The sequence below is a fragment of the Balaenoptera borealis genome (genome assembly GCF_965194805.1).
Source record: "Balaenoptera borealis genome assembly, chromosome: 12".
Lineage (NCBI taxonomy): Eukaryota > Metazoa > Chordata > Mammalia > Artiodactyla > Balaenopteridae > Balaenoptera > Balaenoptera borealis.
Genome location: NC_138869.1, coordinates 76,275,995 through 76,296,578, shown reverse-complemented (window position 1 = coordinate 76,296,578; position 20,584 = coordinate 76,275,995). Strand labels below are relative to the sequence as shown.

The 20,584-nt window shown below is 52.1% G+C and overlaps 2 protein-coding genes across 4 annotated transcripts in view; both read right to left on the bottom strand.

The window, feature by feature from the left end:
* LOC309607453 (guanylyl cyclase-activating protein 1) overlaps positions 1 to 20,584 on the bottom strand; it is a 40,290-nt gene that overhangs the window by 12,985 nt on the left and 6,721 nt on the right. Inside the window, exons 1-3 of one of the 3 annotated variants that reach the window (XM_082346007.1) lie at positions 9,657 to 10,401; positions 5,069 to 5,222; positions 4,480 to 4,806 (exon numbers count right to left, since the gene is read on the bottom strand). In XM_082346007.1, coding sequence (XP_082202133.1) covers positions 4,480 to 4,680 — 201 coding nt within the window. In that variant the 5' untranslated portion in view covers positions 4,681 to 4,806; positions 5,069 to 5,222; positions 9,657 to 10,401. Of the gene's footprint in view, positions 1 to 4,479; positions 4,807 to 5,068; positions 5,223 to 9,656; positions 10,402 to 20,584 lie in introns of those variants that run through there. The other 2 variants (XM_082346005.1, XM_082346006.1) reach the window with 2 other exon arrangements.
* Positions 12,176 to 13,735, bottom strand: CIMIP3 (ciliary microtubule inner protein 3; the record flags this gene model as incomplete). Its single annotated transcript, XM_082347255.1, has 2 exons — positions 12,176 to 12,505; positions 13,661 to 13,735. The coding sequence occupies 2 exons, from the start codon at positions 13,733 to 13,735 to the stop codon at positions 12,176 to 12,178; spliced, it is 405 nt and encodes a 134-aa protein (XP_082203381.1).

The window sequence follows — 20,584 nt, the reverse complement described above, 5'->3', positions numbered from 1 at the left end:
GATCCTCAAACTTCAGCCTTCCAGTTTGGGGGGTGGGGTGTAAGAGTGTGTAGGTGGGAGGAGAGACAAGGACTCCCCAGGGATGGGGGCGTGGTTTGGACGAGCTCTAACTAACCGAGATAAGGCGTACAGGTAGATGGGGAGGCACCGAGCGCCTTTCTCATTCTTCCCTTTATTCTTCGTAACTTACCGAGCACCAACTACGTGCTGTGATAGGCTGAGGATTCAGAACTCCGTAAGATAGAACCCTGTCCTGATGGGAGCGCAATGTTGAGGACGCAGGTTTGAATCCTGGCCTCACCCTCTCAAATATGTGGGATCTGGGACAAAGGATTTAGTATGTCTCTGGCCCTCGATTTCCTCATCAGTAATAGTTATAACAGCTGCCACCTCCATGGGATTGTTGTGGGCTTAAATGAGTGCATGTGTGTAAGGCACTCAACACTGCCTGGCACATAGTAATCACTCAGTAAATGTTAGCTATTGTTATTACCACTATACTATTACTATTATTATTATTACTATTATTATTATCAAGAGATCATTGTGCCATCATGATGTATATTCAGTGACAGCACATCTGGACAGGACATTATGGACTCACAGAATAGGGGAGCACCCAGGCAAGGGCAGCAGGGAGGCTTCCTGGGGGAGGCGCTGCCCTCATTGAGTCTTGGAGGGATTGGCCAAGGGGGAAGGTGGTGCAAGACATTCCTGTGGGATATTTCCCCAGAACATTCTCCAAATGTTCAGCAGCTGACCATCTGCCTGGCCCTGCCAGCCCTACCAATAGGGTCAGAGAAGCAGGGAGCACAGGCCTGCTTCTGCCCACCTCCCCCAAGCCAAGTGAAGCTGGGAGAGGGAAGCCTTGTCATGCAGAGAGGCTGGGTACTGTAAGGAAGGGAGCACTGGACTCAGAGCACGTGACTTGGAGTCCAGTCCCTGTTCCTCCACTTACTCACAACCATGACTCTGGAACCAGGAAGTTACTGAGAGGCAGATTTGGGGTCAGTATCAAGAACTCTTTAACAGGCAGGGTTGCCCGTGGTGGAATGAGCCTCGTGCAGTAATGACCTCTCCGTCACTGAAAGTGTGCAAGCAGAGGCCGGGGTAAAGTTATTAGGGATGTGGCAGAGGTTGGGTATGAAGGCCTCTGAGATCTCCCGATTGTGTGCTGGCCTTTGGCCTTAGGTGAGACCTTAACCACCTGAGCCCCGTGGTAGGTAGGTAGGTAGCCCCGTGGTTCACACTCATAGTGAACATTTGCGTAGTGCTTCCCCGTGTTTAAGGGCTTTCCCATATGCCTTAGCTCAATCAGTCCTTGCCCAACCCTCCTTTCAGGATCATTGTCAGGATGGAGTCAGGCGCCCCTGCAGCCTCGCTCAGAGAAGCAAGAAGCCCGCTATCGAAGTTTCCTCTGGGCAAGGGGACACAGGGTGAGGGTACTTTTGCTTTTCATTTTTTATCTTTCTATATTGTTGGAAACTTTTACAATGAGCTGTAGTTTTTTGGTAATTAAAATAGTTTTTAATTTTGTAATTTTTTGTAATTTAAAAAAAATGGCTAAAAGGGGGCAATGGAAAGGTATGTGCACTGGTGCCAGAAAGACCTAAACCATGTCTTAGGAGAGGTGTGACCTCGGACAAGTCACGTAACCTCTGTGAGTCTCAGTTCCTCAGCTCTGTGATGGGAATGACAGTATGCGCTTTTCAAGATTGTGGTCTGGGTTAGATTCAGTAATAAGACTACAGCGATACTTTTTTTTCATGCTTCATATGATGTTTTACTCACTTTACTCTTTTAATCTCGCAACCACCCCTGGGTATTTTTGTCTGCATTTTCAGATGAAAAGCTAAAGTTGAGAGAGGTTAGGCCACACACTAGTGAATGACAAAGCCTTTCCTAGAAACTGAAGTCTCCTGAATGCCACCCAGTGCTCAGATGCAGGGATGGAAGATTTATATTGATTTGTGTGCACCTGTGAGATTGCCGGGTACAGCCAAGCCCAGGCAAAACTTTGAAGTAAACAAAGCATATGGCGGTTACCCAGGTCACACTCCCCACTCACAGCTATACCCCCAAACCCTGCGCACCCAGTGCAGTACCCTAGGATACAGCTCTCTTCTAATTCAGGGGCTGGCAAACTTTTTCTATAAAGGGCCAAATAGCACATATTTCAGTTTTGACAATCAGTAAAATAATGAGTGTGGTGTGTTATAATAAAAATTCATTTACAAAAATAGACCCATGGGCTATTGTTTGCACTCCCCTGTTTAACTTCTCTCTGTATCAAAACTTCCCAGTCTTGTGTCCCATCTCGTAGCTAACCTGCCCTACTGCTTTATGCTGGCGACAATGGTTGGAAGCAATGTTGCCTGAAGTGTGATTTATCCCATTGGTGCGTACAAGGCACTTTAGATGTTACAAAGATGCTGTTCAGTTTAACAATTAGCAGGTATGTATTTAAATTAGTGTATATTATATAATATATAACTATTTCATAAAATTCATAATTTCTCACATAGTCATTCACTCAAATTAAAATATTGATTGAGCACCTACTGTGTTCCAGGCACTGTTCTAGGTGCAAAGGCTACAGCAATGAACAAGAAAGACAGAAATCCCTGCCTTCATGGAGCTCCCATTCCAGCAGGAGAAATTGACAATAAACATAGCAACTAAATGTTATTCAGTATCATGTATTAGAAGATGAGACGTGCTCTGGGGGAAAAGGGGAGGAGTAGGAAATGCTACGGTGGGGGCTAGTCCTAGTTAAATGGGGTTGAAACCAGGAGATCAGGGCAGGTGTCAGTGGGAAGGAGATATTTGAACAGAGTCTTGCAGCAGGGGAAGGTGTGAGCCAAGCAGAATTCTGGAGGAAGAGAGTCCCAGGCAGCACCCAGGCCCGAAGGTGGGGATGTGTGTGGAATTGAGGAGGTCAGGTTTGGGACAGTATAGGTGGTGCTTACATGTGACAAGTGATGGCATATGAATGACTCAGGTTAGGCAAATACAGGGTTGATGGGTTGCCCCTCCCTGGTGTCATACGTGTAATCTTAGGGGGTCCTTCTGAAGGTTTCCTTAACAGGCAAGAAGCTGAGCTATTTCAGTGCATTTGGGTATAAGGTGTTGAGGCTCAACCATGAATTCTGCCCCCTCCTTTTCGGGAAAGATCACTTCTTCTGGAGCATCTTGGGGGACTAGCCTGATGATGCCATCCCTCTTGGTCTCCATACCTTGGGCTCCAGTACTCTGACCCTGCATCCCTTTCAGGAAAGCCCTTGGGCACCATGGTGCTGCCCTTGAGGCTGGGACTCAAAGCCCATAATCTGCTTTGGCCCCTTGATCCTAAACATTAGTGAGTTTTAAATAGCCTCTGAACCCCAGCTTTCCCTAGGAGCCCTGCCTACAATGATGTTGGGACCCTATGGGCAGTGAGTGGAGCCGGGAAAGCTCTGGGTGACCTCTCCCTGGTGTGCAGTAGACATATGGCAGCATCACATCCCCACCTTCAAGGGAGCACCAGCCGGGGTGGGGACCAGCCGGGGTGGGGAGATGGGTGTGTAGATTTACGTTCTTCTACCACTACATCTTGACTGAATTGCTCCAGATAAATGGAAGATTTGCTATGAAACACCAAGAAACATCTTAACTAATGCTCCCGACGTCCATGACAGATATAGGTGAATAAGCTGAGGCAGAGAGGGAAGGAAATGGGCTCCAGGCCACCCAGCTGATGAAAACTAGGGGCCCAAACTCACAGTGCCCCCTCTATCTTATCAGGAAGTCCTTACCCAATGCACCCAGGTGATTCCTTGGGGAGACATATAATTTGACCGCTGCGCAGACCTTTAATCCCTCTTAGGGTGAACTGAGGTCACCAGGTGTTTGGGAGTTGGAGTAGCCTGGGTTCCCCAGTGACCAGGCAGCCCTGACTGTCCCCAGTTCTAGTGTCCACAGGCCATCATGGGATGGGTGACCCAAGCAACATGGGCCTGCCCATCCCAGACCAGCCAGGCTGAAGGTCATCACCCTGCTCTCTGCTCTCCACCCCTCCTCCTGCTGCATCCCGTGAGCATCTAATGGCCTGTGCAGAAGCACCACATACAGTGCCAAGCACTTAGTAGGTGCTCAACGACTGTCTTGTAAGTGTTCATATTTGTTCTGGAATAAACTGTGCATGTGGAAGAGGCAGAGGAAGCCAGTAGGTTTGGCCTCTGGGCGCACTGATCGGGGGCCTCTGTCTTTCCCTGGAGAGTGAGGGCAGGGACGATGGCTGATTCATTTCTGAACCCCCAGTGCCTGATGCACAGTAGGCGCTCAATGAACATTAGAAAACTGGAATCCCTGATGTCGACACTCGACCTCCCAGATAAATGAAGTCACTCCTCCGGCCATTCTCACACCTTCTCCTCCCCACCCCCCATGCTGGCCAGGGGGGGCGTCCCTCCAGCACTCCCCACCCAGACCCCTGCTCACTTTGTTGAAGTCAAAGGTCTCAAACATCTGCTCCACGTACTGGCTGGCCCACGGGCTCAGGTTCTTGAGGCCGAAGAACTGGCGGAACTCGTAGAAGGTGAGCTGGCCGGAGGGACACTCGGTCATGAACTTCTTGTACCACTGGTGGCACTCGGTGCTGCTCAGCTCCTCCACCGACTTACCGTCCATGACGTTCCCCATCGCTCAGGCCCACGGGAGGCGGATGCCCCAGACGGACTGGTTCTTTTCCCTGCTGCTCCTCGCACCTGGGCCGCCGGGCTTCCTAACACTGGGCCCTCCTCTCCCACAGGCCTGAATCCCACAGATCTGAGCGAGGGAGGGCCTGGTGAATCAAAAAGTGCAGGGAAATGATAGGAGGAAACGAGCAGAAGAGAGAAGGTAATGGAGGCTGTGCAAGCCTACACCCAAATCCAGGGGCTGCCGGAGAACTCGCGTTAAAAGTCCCCACTAAATCCTTGCAGCCAATGGAGACCTACTCCCTGGGAAGAGGAGTGAAAATAGAACAAAGCTTAGAGGAGCAGAGGCCCAGGATTACAGCCCTGAGCTGGAGGTGAGAGGATTTTCTTACCCAGTTTGCAATCTCCTTATCCCTTCTCACCAGGACAGAGTGGGTGGCCAGCCAGCAGCTGTTCTGATCCTGTCACTTCCTCTGCCTTCTCCTCCTGTTTTGAATGGGTTCTCAATGTTTCTGGTTCCTGCCCTCAGACACGGCATTGAGGTACCTGTGAGAAAGAGCTGGTTTTTCTTCCAGAGCTGGGCCAACTTTGGGCTCTTGATAGGGCTGCTGTGTATAGTTATTCAGGCTGTGCTCTGCACTTGGCTGTCACAACCGAGGGGTTCAAATCACACCATGGATGGCTAACATATGAGAGTGTCTGGGTGATGCAGAGTTTGTGGGCTTCCAAGATGAGTCCTAAGCAGCCAAAGGGAACCCCCTCCTACATAAAACTGCACAAATATCCATAGCCACACACACACACACACACACACACACAGATCCTGTTCTGACCACACGCTCATATTCCTGGAGGTTGTATCTTTCCCATCCTGGGACGCTTGAATTCAGCCCTCCATCTGACCCTAAACCTGATACCATCACCACCCAGGGGCATGGGGATAGGGGACATTGAGTGTGTGTCTAACAGCCTGGGTGTGTGTGTGTGTGTGTGTGTGTGTGTGAGTGCAGGCACACAGTTGCATGGGTGTGCTCCTACCTGCTGGTCCTAGAAAGCTCCCAGGCCAAGCCTAGGGGCCCATCTATGCAGCAATATCTTTCTCTGACCCCTAGTGGGATGCTCTCCGGCCATAGAATTTAAAGCTTGTTCTTTTCTGGAGTCAACATTTAAGTGCACTTAAGCTGGATGCTACTGGGAAAGCTCAGAGCCAGCACTCGCTCTGTCCTGACCCTTCCCTGTTTCCCTCCCTCCTCTGCTATGCGGACCACCCCATCTTTATTTAAATAAAAAGCAAATTAGAACCCTCAGAGGCAGTTTGGGGATGGAGGCACCAGGAAGATGGTGGCTTCTATGCAATTTTGTGAGAAGAGTATCAGGCTCTTGATCTTAGGAGCATGTCCTGAGAACTGGACAGAAGGAGGACCAGGGCCTGGAGAAGGTCAGCTCAGAGAGATGGCCCAGCTCTGTAGAGGAAGGGCAGTCACAGCCTTCCGGCCATCAGGGCTCAGTCCTCTGTATCCGTGAGCTGTGACCACTGGCTGGGCAGAGGGAGGAGCCCGGAGTGATGGGGTCAGTGTGCCTAGATACTCCTCAGCTCCAGCAGCTCTTCCTCAAGTGGACACCCCCTTCCAACAGCTCAGGGCACAGAGGAACCACTGGAAGCAGGACCCTGGACACCTGGAAAGGGATCTCCCTCTTTGACCAAGGTGCTCCGGATGGAATGCGACAAAGCTCCCTGAGAACTAGAGGAGCCTGGGAGGGCTGCTTCTCTGGCCCTGTCTTATGTGGCATCTGCCAGGTAGAACTGGAGGTGCGGGTGGGGGCTACGTGCTCTGGGCAGGGTCTGCCTTCTCAGATCTTGTCTTCCCCCAGGAGCAGTTCTCTTCCTTTCCATCATAGAAACCACTGGGTGGCCTCCTTTCCAGTTTTACCACTCTTTTTGCCCATTATCCTCAGAAAGTTCATCTAAAGGGCCCAGAGCTAAGAATGCTCCTTAGAAGACCAGAGAGAGAGAGAAAGACTGAGACAAGAGTGACGTTAATACTGTTGTCCCTGTCACTGTTGTGTACATGCCACCTGTGACGAGAAGGAAACCACCAAATGTTAACAGGCTCATTTCTGAGTCATGGGATCATTTTTTATTTTGTATTTTTTTAATTTCTTTTTATTTATTTATTTATTTATTTAGGCTGCTCCGGGTCTTAGTTGCAGCACGCGGAATCTTCATTGCGGCACGTGGACTCTTAGTTGCGGCGGCACGCATGTGGGATCTAGTTTCCCCAACAAGGGATTGAACCCAGGCCCCCTGCATTGGGAGCGTGGAGTCTCACCCACTGGACCACCAGGGAAGTCTCACCAGTGATTTTTTAATCTTTGCTTTTTTAAAAAAAAATCTGTATTTTTAAAAGTGGTTCATAATGAATATATGTTGCTCACATAACCAGAGGATAGTTATTTTTGAAAAAAGAATCAAATGGGACTGTTTTACTTCTCTTCTACCTAAAGTGATCAATTTATGGTGCATTGCGGGGGGAGGGGAGGGCTTGGATCTGCCTACTTTGATGAAGTTTTCCAGAACATGTTTTTTTGGGGGGGCGAGGGCTTGGGGGCAGGAGGGCTCCTCCACTGAACTTGCTTGGATCCCAGGCTGGAATCTGTGTCCTTGAAGAGTCCTCTCAGGCCCAGGGTTTGAAACGAAGAGGTCAAGGAGGAGATGGAAGCTCATCTTTCCATCTCTCCTTTCCAAACCTCCCCTATGAGGTTTCCTCCTCATTCTTTATGTGTGAGCACAAAAGCCACCTCCTCTGTGAAGCCTTCTGAATCTCTGCAGAATTCATCTTTCCTGCTTCAGCACACTAACATCTTGCTTATGTGTTATATTAGTTTTCTATGTCACATAACAAATTACCACAAAGTCAGCAGCTTCAAAATATGTACCTATATTACCTCATAGTTTCTGAGGACCAGGAGTCCAAGCCTGGCTCATCAGGGTCCTCTGTCCAGGATCTCACAAGGCTGGAATCAAGGTGTTGTCTGGGCTATGTTTTCACCTGAAGGCTTGACTGGGGAAGAATCCACTCCCACCTCATTCAGGTCGTTGGTGGAATTCATTCCCTGTGGCTCTAGGACTGAGGGCCCTGGCTTCCTGCTAGATATTGTCCGGAGGGCACTCTCAGGTCCTAGAGGCTGCCTAAAGTTTCTAGAAGCTGCCCACATTTCCTTGTTACATGGGCTCCTCAACACAGATGCTTATTTTGTCAAGCCAGCGAGGGGAATCTCCCTCTAATCTGCTAAAATGGAATTTTATATAATGGAACCTAATCAAGGGAGTGACACCCATCACCTTTGCCATATTCTGTGGAGTAGAAGCAAGTCACAGAGGGAGGGGATTGTACAAAGGCAGGAACAACAGGAGGTGGAAACCATTGGACATCACCTTAGGGTCTATGACAGTCACACTTCTACGATAACATAGACACAACACTCATTTCTTTCTGGAATTATAAGCAGCTGTTTATTGCCAGCCTGCCCTCAGGAATCCAGCAAGTTCCCCGGGTAGAGACTACTGTCTTACTCATTTCTCAAAACCTCCCAGCACCTAGTACCACGGATTCCACATGGTTGTGTGCTGGTTATTCGGTTTGCCCCTCCCCACTCCTTCTCCACCTTTCTGGGTCTGCTCTGAGCCCCAGGAGGCTGACCCCTGTGGACTGGATCACCTGGGCTCCCCAGCCCTCTGGCTTCAGTCTGGATTGGTCCATTGAGAAGCACTGGAAGGAGATTGGAGGATGGAAAGAGACAGAAGCTGGGTGTCTGTTCCCCTCCTTCCCTGTTGGGTCACAGTTTGGGCCCCAGTTGTCTTCTCTGACCTTCAGCTACAGCTCCTGCCAGAACCCTCTCCAAGCTCCTGTGACAAAACCCCCTCCCTCTACCCCTCAGGCTTAGGGGTAAGAAGGGCCTCCTTCTGTTGCCACCCTCTGGGCATACCACCAGTCCCTTAATTGTGCCCGCTTCTCTGAGAATAGCCCCCTCATTAAACTCTCCCCAGTTACCTTTTTGAGATAACATTTGACTGACAGGGGCTTGAGCTCAATAAAACATTACTGAATGAATGAATGTATGCATGATTAAAGAAAGGATTAAAGAGAGCTAACGTAGGATGGAGCTATTAGGTGTAAGACACCATGCTAAGCTCGATGAATAGGCTCACGACAGCCCTGTGGGGTGGGTGTTGTTATTTCCACGGGAGACAAGAGAAATCAGAGGCAGAAAAATCACATTCTGAGGTTCACGAACATTTTAAGTGGTGGTACCAAAGTTTTTCCACCTCATCATCTTGCTTTTAGCCTAAGTTTTTAAATCTCTGGGGAAAGCCTGAATGGAGCTAGAGGACCCTGTAAGCCCCTTAGTCCAGCACCTTCCCCTGTGACCCCTCTGCCTGAGCAATCCCATCGACAGGGAGCTCACTCCCGTTGTGTGTGGGGCGCCATCCCGGACTCCAGCCCAGGATGGGAATGGAGTCCCACAGCTTCCCAACCCCAGAGCTCGGTGGCTTTAGCAGTCCTGCTCTCCATCCTTCCCCCAAAGACATGGAGGATTGGGATCCACAGCGAGGCATCCAGGAAGAGGTGAATACACAAGAGGGGCACAGAGGGGCAGAGCGGACAGCTCATGCGGAGGCCCCGTGAGAGAGGTCTGTGGCCTCCCCTGGCTGTTCTGTCCACAGGACTCCTTCCTGGGACAGATGCGATACCAGAGTCAGAGGATCCACCGGGCTGAATGATGCCAAGGAGAGGGAGCAGGTGGGGCAGGGGCACAGAGGCGGAAGCCGTGCCCAGAAGGGATGGGAGGGGTGGCAATCCCAGGCCTGACTGACCCCCTCCAAGGCTGCCCGTCTGCCCACTAGCCACCTCCACAGAAACACAACAGAGCCCTGAGCACAGGTTCTTGGCCTCCTGGGACTATCCCACCCAGACCGACCTGGGACCTGGGCCGGCTTCTCTGAAGGTTTCCGGGAAGCGTCCACGGAGGCTGCTCTACCAAGGTGAACCTCAAGGCGGCGACCTTCTCCAGGAGAGAGGAGGAGGCGTCAGCTGGGGGAGTGAAGATGCTGGCCCCGCCCCCGCCCAGCGAGGCTGTCGGGTCTGGGAGGGCAGAGGTGATTCTTGTTCAGCTTTGTAGCCCAAGGACCCAGCCCGCACTAGGTGTTCACCCAGTGTCTGTTGGATGATTGATAGGAGGTATAACTTTTGGTTGTATGTAGACTGAAAACTTGCATGTTATCTCTGCCTCTTTTCAAAAGCGCCCTGAAATGGCAATACATTTCTAAAAGCTATCAATACAAATCCACAGAGACCAAGAAAAAGAAGACAGTAGATGAGAGGTTCTAATAAAATTTTGGACAAGAGAAGGCAGATGGACAAGCGGTGTCTTACCAGAGTGCGGACTTCCCCATTCTCCAGTGGCTGCCCCAACCCCAGGTCAGACTGGCCTGTGACAGCTGGTAAGTTGAAAGCCGAGTGCTGTCAAAGAGCAGGAGGGGGGCTTCCCTGGTGGTGCAGTGGTTGAGAATCTGCCTGCTAATGCAGGGGACACGGGTTCGAGCCCTGGTCTGGGAAGATCCCACGTGCCGCGGAGCAACTGGGCCCGTGAGCCACAAACTACTGAGCCTGCTCAACAAGAGAGGCCGCGACAGTGAGAGGCCCACACACCGCGATGAAGAGTGGCCCCCACTCGCCGCAGCTGGAGAAAGCCCTCACACAGAAACAAAGACCCAACACAGTCAAAAATTAAAAAAATAAAATAAAAAAGAGCAGGAGGATGTGGAGGCTGGCCCAGACACAAAGCTTATTTCTGCCGCAGGGCTCCGCGGGCTCCGCGAGGTGGGCGCAGAAGGTGCCCTGGGGGCTGGGGTGCAGGACAGGTGGGGCGGAAATAGGAGGACGGGTGGGAAGCTTGTGTCAGGAGAGACTGGCTTCCCGGATGCCCTCCTCAAGGCAGCGGAACTGACATCTCCAGGCGTCTATCCCCTCCTGACCCTGGTGGAAGATTATTCTGGAGTTTTGAACTGGAGAGGCCCTAGCCTCTAGGTCCAGCTCAGGAAGAGAGGAGAGCTGCTCTGGAAACCAGGACGTTAAGTGAAAGTCCGCTTATGAAAAGTGAGACCCCCCCCGCCCCCCCCTTGCAAGCTCCTTCTCACACTGGTTCCTTGCAGGCAGGAGAGACTTGGTACAGATGCCGAATGGCCTGCTTCCAGCCTAGGATCACCAGGCATTCGAGGAAAGCTTCTGCCTTGAAAGACAGCCTACCTCAACCTGGAAGAACCTGGATTCTTCGCTGTTATGTGATATTTAGGAGGCCCTCTCGTCCTTTCTCTCCACTTACCATCTTCTTTTTAGAGAAGGGTATCCAGGGAAGCCTGGCCAAGCACTGGCTGCTGGTCTGGGTCCTCAACATCCTGTCCCTTCATCCCACACCAGCCCCAGCCTCTTGTGCTCTAGAAGGATGCTCCACTGAATACGCCACTCTACCTAGAATGAGGTGTGATTCCTAGAAATGAAACCAGTTGGATTCACCCAGTGGTGAATTTAACCACTGGCTCTCTGGAAAAAAAAGAAACCCCAGTTTATAGGTGTTTGCTGGTTTCCGTGGTGTAAATACTTCCACCACGGCTGATTTCAAGCTACCAGCAGGAAGTCACTGGTTGAGGAGTTGGGAGATGTCCACAGTCAGCTGTCACAGGCCGGTCTGAGCTGGTGCCAGCAGGCCATTGGATCCAGGCCTGGGTGGCAGTGACCAGAACTCAGTCAGGCCATGAGTCAAGTGCCCTCTGCCTTCATCCCCCTTCTCCATGAACCAGGGCCCATGAGCCTAACTAACCTCAGCGTCAGTTCTGCTGGACCAGAGGTAAGACTTGAGATGGGAAATCCATCCCTCGCCAACAAACTACAAGTCAGAAGAGGTGGTTTTATGTAAAACTAGGGCTAGAGAGGAGGCCCCCTGGAGACCGGGTTCGCTCCCTACAGGACTTCCCCATTCTTCAGTGGCTGCTCCAACCCCAGGTCACGGTCAGTTGATGTATCTCTTTCTTGTTGTTGGATGGCTTGCCAAGCCTGGGTCACTGGGAGGGCATGGCCAGTATGGACTTTGCTTGGGACTCAGGCTCTGGAGGGGAATTGAGGTTACTCTTGGGGTGAGGTGATGAGAATCAAGTCTTTCCAAGTCTTCAGGCACCTCCGGACATAACGTTGCTTACAACACCCCTGTGGCCTCAGTCTACCCACCCACGGCCACCCATTCAGATGCCAGGGAAAGGAAGGACAAACTTTAATTGCTGCTGAGAAGTGAGACCTCCCTTTGCCATTGTTGACAGTGGGCAGGGCACAGCCGTCCTAGCCCAGGCACTTTCTGCTCCTCCAGGAGGGAGCAGCCCTTCCCCTCTGGGACCCGGGATCATGGGGGTGAGGGTGCAGGGTAGGGGGCTTCTGACTGGCACAGGCCTACGAACACCACGAGACCAGGTTGGCAGGAGGCACGTCGAAGCGCTTGCGGGTGTGGTCGGTGTCCCGGCGGTACAGGTAGCCGCAGGTAGGCTTCTGCAAGGTGTAGAAGGGGTTCAGGGTGTTGGAGTACTGGGAGGTGTAGAAATTGAGCCTGAACTTGTCCGGGTTCTGCCCCCTGGGGTCCACCACCACCGGCACATAGGCTGCCGCCAGAGTCTGCGCATGGTCCTGCTTCCACGACCGGGACAGGGGACAGGGTGGAGGCTTCACCTTTTTGCCTGATGGCGTCTTTGGCCCATGGCTGGGTACTGAGGGTTTCTGTGAGTCCTGGGAGGAAGGAAAGAAGGGGAGAGCTGGCGTATCGGACACCGGGACTTTGACCTCGAGGGTCAGAGGCAGGAGGGAGGGGACAGGGGCACTGGTCAGAAGCCCACAGAGCCGCCCTGGAGCTCTGCTGGCCCTGGAGCCACTCCCCCAGGCTACAAATCTCAGGGGAACCCATCTTCTCTCTGCTGAGGCCCCAGGGAACTGGGAGGGAATCCCTAGCTGCAGAGCTACTAGAAGTTGAACCCCTGCCTTCTTACAAAAGAAACCCCCTATACCCAAGTCGTACTGTACATTCTTTTGCATTTAATTTACAAACTATTTGCCCAACTCAAACTTGCCCAGGGCTTTTCTCCAAGGCAGTCTCTGCTCCCATAGTTTCCTACCCAGCAGTATACGTGCCCTCAGCTTTGCACTTCAAAATTCTCCCTATCCTTCCAAGCCAGCAGCCCTCATGACACCTCCTCCAGGGAGCCTCAGATGCTGCAGTCTCTGCCCCCATCTCACCCTCCTCTGTGCCTTCAGGCCCTCCTCTTGGGATGTGGTCCTTTGCTGGGCTGGGACTAGGGTGAGGCAACGGTGTACATTTTAAGGAGGTACTCACACTCAGACTCGTGCAAGGGCATGGTGAGTGCTTCCTTACAATATGTTGCGCCCTAGGTGCTGTGCTTGCCTCATCTTAATCCCAAATTTTGGTCCTTCCGGGCTCTTGCTAATGTCCCAACAGCCCGTAAACTGCTCCTAGCGGTCAGGACCACATCCTATTCACCTGTGTCCCTGGGGCTTAACCCAGTGCTGGCACAGAGCCAAACTGGAGAGAGGGAGGGGTGCACGAGCCATCAGCAGCCTTCCCAGACTCATCCACGCTCAGCCTTGGGACACAGGATTACAAGCAGAGGGGCAAGCACCGGAAATGAGGTATGACAGTGATAATCAACGCTCGTTTTTCACTACCATTTATGAGCACGGCGCCAAACTCTTTAAGCGGATTTTCTCTGTGAATCCTCACATTAACCCTTTAAGGAAGGTATACTATTAGCCCCATTTATAATTGAGAAAACTGAAGTAAGGAGGTTATTCCCATGTTTCAGGTCACGTGGCTGGTAAGGAGCCAGGCTGCGATGGGAACCCAGGCCTGGCTGACCCCAGGGACCACACCCTGTACTCCACAGGGTGTACTGCCATATCCACAGCACTGTGGGGCAGGGCCTGCCGATTCCTTTCTGTCCTCATTCTGTCACCTTGCTGAGCCCTTGCCAGGGGTGCTGGGTGGCAGGCGAGCAGTCAAGGCGGCCCCTCCCCAGCCCTCAGGCTCGCTGGTGAGAGAGGGCAGCCCAATGCCTCAGTTTGGCAAGGACACTCTGGGGTTTTGAAGGCTGGATTTTGGTTCTGGGTCTGTGGACCCTGCACAGACAGGATGACACACCGCGAGTGTGAGGTTTATTCTATGAATTATCTCTTAGTGCAGCTGAGGATGTGACATCGGTTGCTCCGTCCTTTCGTGCAAAACTATTCCTGAGCTCCTCTTGTAAACCAGGCTCTGGGTGTGGAAGTAACAAAGACACTGCACATATGAACACAAATATGAAGCCCTGGGGAGCAGGGTTCCTAGGTCTCGGCACCATTGACACTTTGGGCTGGATAAATCTTTGCTGTGGGGTTGTCCTTCAATGAAGTATGCTTAGCATCAGCTCTGGCCTCTACCCACTAGATGCCAGTAGCCCCCCCTCCCAATTGTGACAGCCAAGAATGTCTCTCGCATTGCCAGTGTCTCCTGAGGGCAGTGAGAATCACTGCTATAGAGTCCATGACAATTTCTTTATCCTCAGTGTTGAGGCTGACGGCCTGGCCCTGCAGAATTTTCCTTTCCTGGGCCACAGAAGTGGCTTGGGTTTTTTCCATGTTAAGCATGATTCTGGGGACTTCCCTGGTGGCGCAGTGGTTAAGAATCCACCTGCCAATGCAGGGGACATGGGTTCGAGCCCTGATCCAGGAAGATCTCACATGTCGTGGAGCAACTAAGCCCCTGCGCCACAACTACTGAAGCCTGCATGCCCTAGAGCCCATACTCCGAAGCAAGAGAAGCCACCGCAATGAGAACCCCATGCACCGGAATGAAGGGTAGCTCCCGCTCGCCACAACTAGGGAAAGCCCGCGTGCAGCAACAAGGACCCAACACAGCCCCCACCCAAAAAAAAAAGCATGATTCTGAGGTTCTGGTCCTCCTGACACCACGGGAAGGCTCATCCTGTGGCCATAGTGGTGAAGGAACTGCAGAGGCCCCACCTCCTACCAGCCCCTGCTCCCCAGCAGTCTTGGCCACCTGGACCCTGCACCTCAGGCTCGGGAGCTGGTGTGAGGGGTGACAGAGGCATGTGCTTTCAGAAGAGTTGGTCGGGGGGGATCTTCCTACAGGGGGAAGGGCAATGCTCTTTGCTAACAGGATTGAGAATCTACCAAGTGCTAACCACTCAGCTTTGCAAAAACCCCGAAGAGCCATTTTGAGATGTTACTCCCATCTTCCAAATGCAGAAACTGAGGCTCAGAGGAAACTAAGCTTTGCCTAAGTTCACATGGTTAGTGAGTGGCGTGTAAGAACCTTGAAGAAGTCGCACGACTAGTGACCAGTTAGTGCAGGAACCAGGATTTGAATCCTCCCCTCCCTCTCCACCCCAGCCCAGGCCCTGGGTCTCCCGTCAGTTATGCCCCAGCTGCTGCTGCTGCCCCTACGCTTGGGACCCTGGTTAGGGGGACCCAGGACCCCAGGACATCCAGGGACGAGACCCACACAGAAACTGGGGCAGAGGGACAGCCCCGGGGAAGGGGAGAGGGAGGAGGTAGAGAGAAGGGAGGAGGTAGAGAGAAAGGAGGAGGAGGGGGAGTGGAATAGGAGGTGGATGGGGGGAAGAGGAGGAGGAGGAGGTGGATGGGGCGGAGGAGGAGGGGGAAGGGGAGGGACGGGGGGAGGAGGAGGAAGAGGAGGTGGATGGGGGGAGGAGGAGGAGGAGGAGGTGGATGGGGAGGAGGAGGAGGGGGAAGGGGAGGGGCAGGAGGAGGAGGAGGAGGAGGAGGAGGAGGAGGCCCAGGCAGTCCCAGCCTTGCCCTGCCCCTTCCGGGGGCCCAGCCAGGCTCCAGGCGACTAAGCTCAGAGGGCTGAGAACACCCCATCTGGCCAGCTCTGGAGGGAGGGTGGGGCCGACTGCATATTTTCCAGGTTAACATCTGGTTTCATTTAACCAACTCCTCCCCTCTCAAGAGGTCCTCCCTGTCAAATGCACAGCGTGTGTGTGTGTGTGTGTGTGTGTGTGTGTGTGTGTGTGTGTGTGTGTGTGACTTTAGAGAAATGGTTCACAACTGGGTGTATTCCCCCCTCCCAGGGGACATTTGGCAATGCCGGGAGACATTTTTGGTGGTCACTACTGGGGGGTGCTACTGGTGTCTAGAGGCCAGGACGCTGCTAAACATCCCACACTGCACAGGTCAGCACACAGCCACACATCCCCACCCCCGCCCCCGCAAAGAATGATTGGCTCACAGGGTCAATAGTGCCAAGGTTGAGAAAACTGGTTTAGAGGTTGAAGGAAGATCCCCATCTCCCCTATCTGCTTCCTGCAGCCTTAAGCCTCCCATTCCTCCTGTTCTATGGGGGATGGGGGTGGGGCAATGAAGCTTAAAGGGCAAGGAGAGGGTCCCACCAGCCCCTTCCCTCCCTTCTGAATCTCACTACCCTGTTTCAATTGGGTTTTGAGTTAGAGCCAAAAGAAGGAATCTGACCCCCTCCCTCTATGACTTCCATCAAGGCCTTTTAGATATACAATGTATACGTTTTCCCCTTATACCAGGATGTAGAATGGGGAAGAGACAGACTCAAGCGTGGCACTTTCTGAGTAGGGCAAGAAGACCTCATTGTGATATGTATGTCCTCCCAAATACTTCAGGCCCCCTGCCCATCTGCTGGCCTAGCCCATGCCTGACACTCCACTATTAGTACCTCGCTTTTTCACGGAGGGCCTGTGCCCTGTGAAAATGCAAATAGCATTGGGTGAGGCAGCTGGCGAAGGCTCCCAGGGCACCTGGTACTGGAAATGTGCCTGGCCTTTGGAGTTTGAAGGCTGAGCTCAGGACCGGACTCTGCCCTTACAGGTCAGGCATCCTTGGGCAAGTCGCTGAACCTCTTTGAGCTTTACTTGCCTCATCTGCAAAATGGGGCTAATAAGGCTATCTACTGCACCAGCTTGTGGTGGGGGGGGGTGATGAGTCGCGGGAGCTGTAAAAGCAAATGGTAATTATCATCAGCCTCGTCCAGCTCCTACACCGAGGTGTCGACACACTCCCCTGAACCTTTATGAGCACATATTTGCCCGCGGTGGGGACAAGGGGGACTTTGAAGGGAGTCAATGGGAAGACCTAGCGGGGATCTCAGCTCCCTCAGGAGGCCGTGTAGCAGGACGGCCTGGAATTTAAATTCCAGCTCCACCACCTACTGGGTACCTGCTCGTCTGTGAATTTTTTTTTTTTTTTTTTGGCCACACCGCACGACGTGCAGGATCTTAGTTCCCCAATCAGGGATCGAATCCGTTCCCCCTGCAGTGGAAGCATGGAGTCTTAACCACTGGACCACCAGGGCATTCCCCCTGGTAATTTATAATACGCTGTGTCTGTTTTCCCATCTATGAAGTGGGAATAACAAGAGAATCTATCTCATAGGGTTACCATGAGTTAATGAGATATTCTTGGCGAGGTACATAGACCTCTTCAGCACTCAGTAAACGTTTGCCAGCATTATTACTTGTCACAAGTTTGCCTAGGAGGTGGGGCCATGCAAACTAACAGTCCAGGAAGCCTCTCGGGGAAGTGAAGGGGCAGGAACCAGAGGAATTGATGGTGGCCCACTTCCTGCCTGCCTCCCCCGCCTCCCGGGAGACAATGACAGCTCCACAGTTGGGGAACAAGAGTCAGGCAGTGTCACCGGCACCTAAGCCTTTTGTAAGAGGCCTTCAGCTCCCAGCACAGGCGGGCCTGGCTGGGGCCTTCATGCTCCTTTCTGCCAGTCAAACTTCTTGTGACCTTGGGCTTCCCTGATCCAACACTGTGATGTCATCCTACCTGGGACATCCTTGACCAGGGCCTTCCTTGGTGATGAGATGGAACTTCTGGTGGCCAGGGGCTCCAGAGGTTTTCAGGGACTCTTGGGAGGGTACTGGGATGCCAAGGTAGGGAGAACTGTATGGGGCTGGGGGCATTGTGACACCTCTTTGACAACACAATTCCTTCTATCTTCCTAAGGAGATACAGGGGCAGGGCTGAGGGCTGAAGTTTCAAGGTCTGGATGGGTCTTACAACCTTGATACTGACTCACTCTGCACTTCCTTCTTCCCACAATTCCCAGGACCTTTGAGCTGTGGGTAGTGGGGTGAGTGGAGAGAGGAGGAAAGCATCCTAGTTATTCAGGTGCCTCCAGCAGTCCTAATACTCCTCCAGGCACCCTCATGTTTCTCGTGATTTCACGAGAGATCACTGGCGGGGAATAAATGTACCCAGCCAACTCTCCATTCTCTTTCTTCCTCTCTTTCTATCTGCCTTCTAAAGTACAGAGATGAAGGATGGGTGGATGAATGGATGGATGGATGGATGGATGGATGGATGATGGATGGACACATGAATCCATGGATGGACAGACAAAGGAGTGGGAGGGTGGATGGGCAGGTGGATGGATGTGGGCAGGTGGATGGATGTGGGCAGGTGGATAGATGGTGGATGGGCAGACCCTCCTGATTTGAGCCCTGGTCACCTTCTTAGTCTCATCTCTTGCTATCTTTTCCCTTACTCTATGCAGTAGCTACTTTCTTAAACATGCTCTGGGACTTCCCTGGTGGTCCAGTGGGTAAGGGTCTGTGATCCCAATGCAGGGGGCCCAGGTTCGATCCCTGGTGGGGGAACTAGATCCCGCATGCATGCCACAACTAAGAGTTCACATGCCACAACCAGAAGATCCTGCATGGCAACTAAAGATCCCGCATGCCGCAACGAAGATCCCACGTGCCACAACTAAGACCTGGTGCAGCCTAAATAAATATATAAATAAATATTTTTTTAAAATGTCCTGCTCTCTTCCCCTCTAAGCCTTTGTATTCAATATTTGCTGTTCCCTTTCCTGGACCACTTCAAACAGGGGGTTAGGAGATGAAGGGATGGATGGATAGGTGAGTAGACAGGTGTCTGGGTGGGGTGGCCATGGTTGAGTGGATGGGCAGATTGTCAATGAGCGGATCGATGGTGGGTTGTTGTGGTGTAGAGGACGGGATTGCAGGCCCAGGAGCCAGACTTTCTGAGCTTGAATCCTGGCTCTACCATTTTATCAGTTGTGTGACCTTGGGCAAGTAATTGACCTCTCTGTACTTCTGTTTGCTCATCTGTAAAATGGTTGGGCTAAAGGTCCCTAACTAATAGAGTTGGGCAAAACACTTAGGACAGTACCTGGCACAGAGTGAGCACTCAATAACTATTAGCTTTTATTATGTTTGGGTGGGTAATTGCTTTGAGGGGTAGGTGGCTGAATGGGCTGTCCTCTCCCCATCTTCAAAACCTGACCCCTCCCCACACACACCTCCTTAGGGTCCCATCTCCCCAACACCAGACTTGGTGAGCGCCTTCCAGGAATGTGTCAGAAATGCCACATGTAGGAGTGCCCTGGGCTTCTCCCTGGGTCAGTGGGGGAGGAAAGGCGGAGGCCCAGGGTGGCGGAGGCAAAGCAAGCTGGTGATTTCCTGCCCTCAGCCCACTGGCTTGGGCTGGACCCAGGATTTGTTTCCTTCCTGGAACTGTGTCAGCACTGACTGTTGGGCATGGGGTAGATTTTGGGGCCCACAGGCAGATTGGGGGTTGAGGTGTAGATGACTTGTACGCTCTGCTCAGATTGTGAGATCGGAGGTAATGACCATCAGGTGTGAGCCCTGATGGTAATGACCCCTAATTTCTGAGGAGGCTGGGAGAGGCCAGGAGGGGAGGCAGGCAGGGAGGAAGGGGAGGAGGAGCAGCCCTGCGGAGCCTCTGTTCAGGGATCTCCAAGGCTCTGGGCAGATGATATCTTGCTTGGGAGAGGGTGGGGAAGAGGGAACGGGAGCTTGGAGCAGGGCCTGCTGCATGGTAGGCGCTGAGTTATATTGTTATTATCATTTCTAAGCTCCAGACAGCACGGAATCAGTCCTGTCTCCGGGAAGTCCACCCTTTCTGACTTCTCTGCCACATTCCCAGCGTGAGTTCATTTTATTCCTCATCAAAATTCCCGGAAGGTAAGGACGGTGATCTGTACCCCACAGCGCTCAGTGGGTGTTTGGGAAGGATGGGGAGAGCTAGTGAGACTCAGGGCTGACTTGTGGAGCCCAGGAAGATCCAGAGACCACTCCCATCCCTTGCCACATACACACCTCTGTTGAGGTGCAGGCATGTGGCTTTCAGGGTCCTGCTACTGCCTTGCAGGCTACTTAGAGGTAGCCTGCTTATTTAAACATCCTCTCCACTCCTCCTTACCTGCTGTGTGATTTGGACAAATTACTTAACCTCTCTGATCCTTACTTGAGTTTCCCTTGTTGGACTTCAAGTACAGGTGTCTGAGTTATTCCTACAGCTCACTTCATGGTGCATTATCACCACTGGTCCATGAAGTCCTCCACTCTTGTTGTATTAATTTCCCCTCTTTATCTCCAGTCTCCAGCCATGCTCTCCACCCACCCCCACCAGAGGCAACCATTCAAATGTGCTTAATGAGTATCTTCTTGTTCATATGTGTTTGCAAAATATATATTGTTGTTTTGTGTGCAAGTAGTGTTCATTTACTTAAGTGGTTTTGTGTGTTTTAGATCTCATTCTGTTGTTTACTTTGATCGCTACGTTCTGTTTTTTAAGATCCATCTGCGTTGCTATACGAGCATTTAGTTCCTTGCTTCCAAATGCTGTGTATCCCTTCTCCACCCAGGTGTCTCCAATTTCCCATCCCCACAAACAGCACTGCAATGACATCACATCCACGTCCCCTTATGGACCAGGGTGAAGGTTTCTTTGGGGCCTACTCCTAAGACAGAA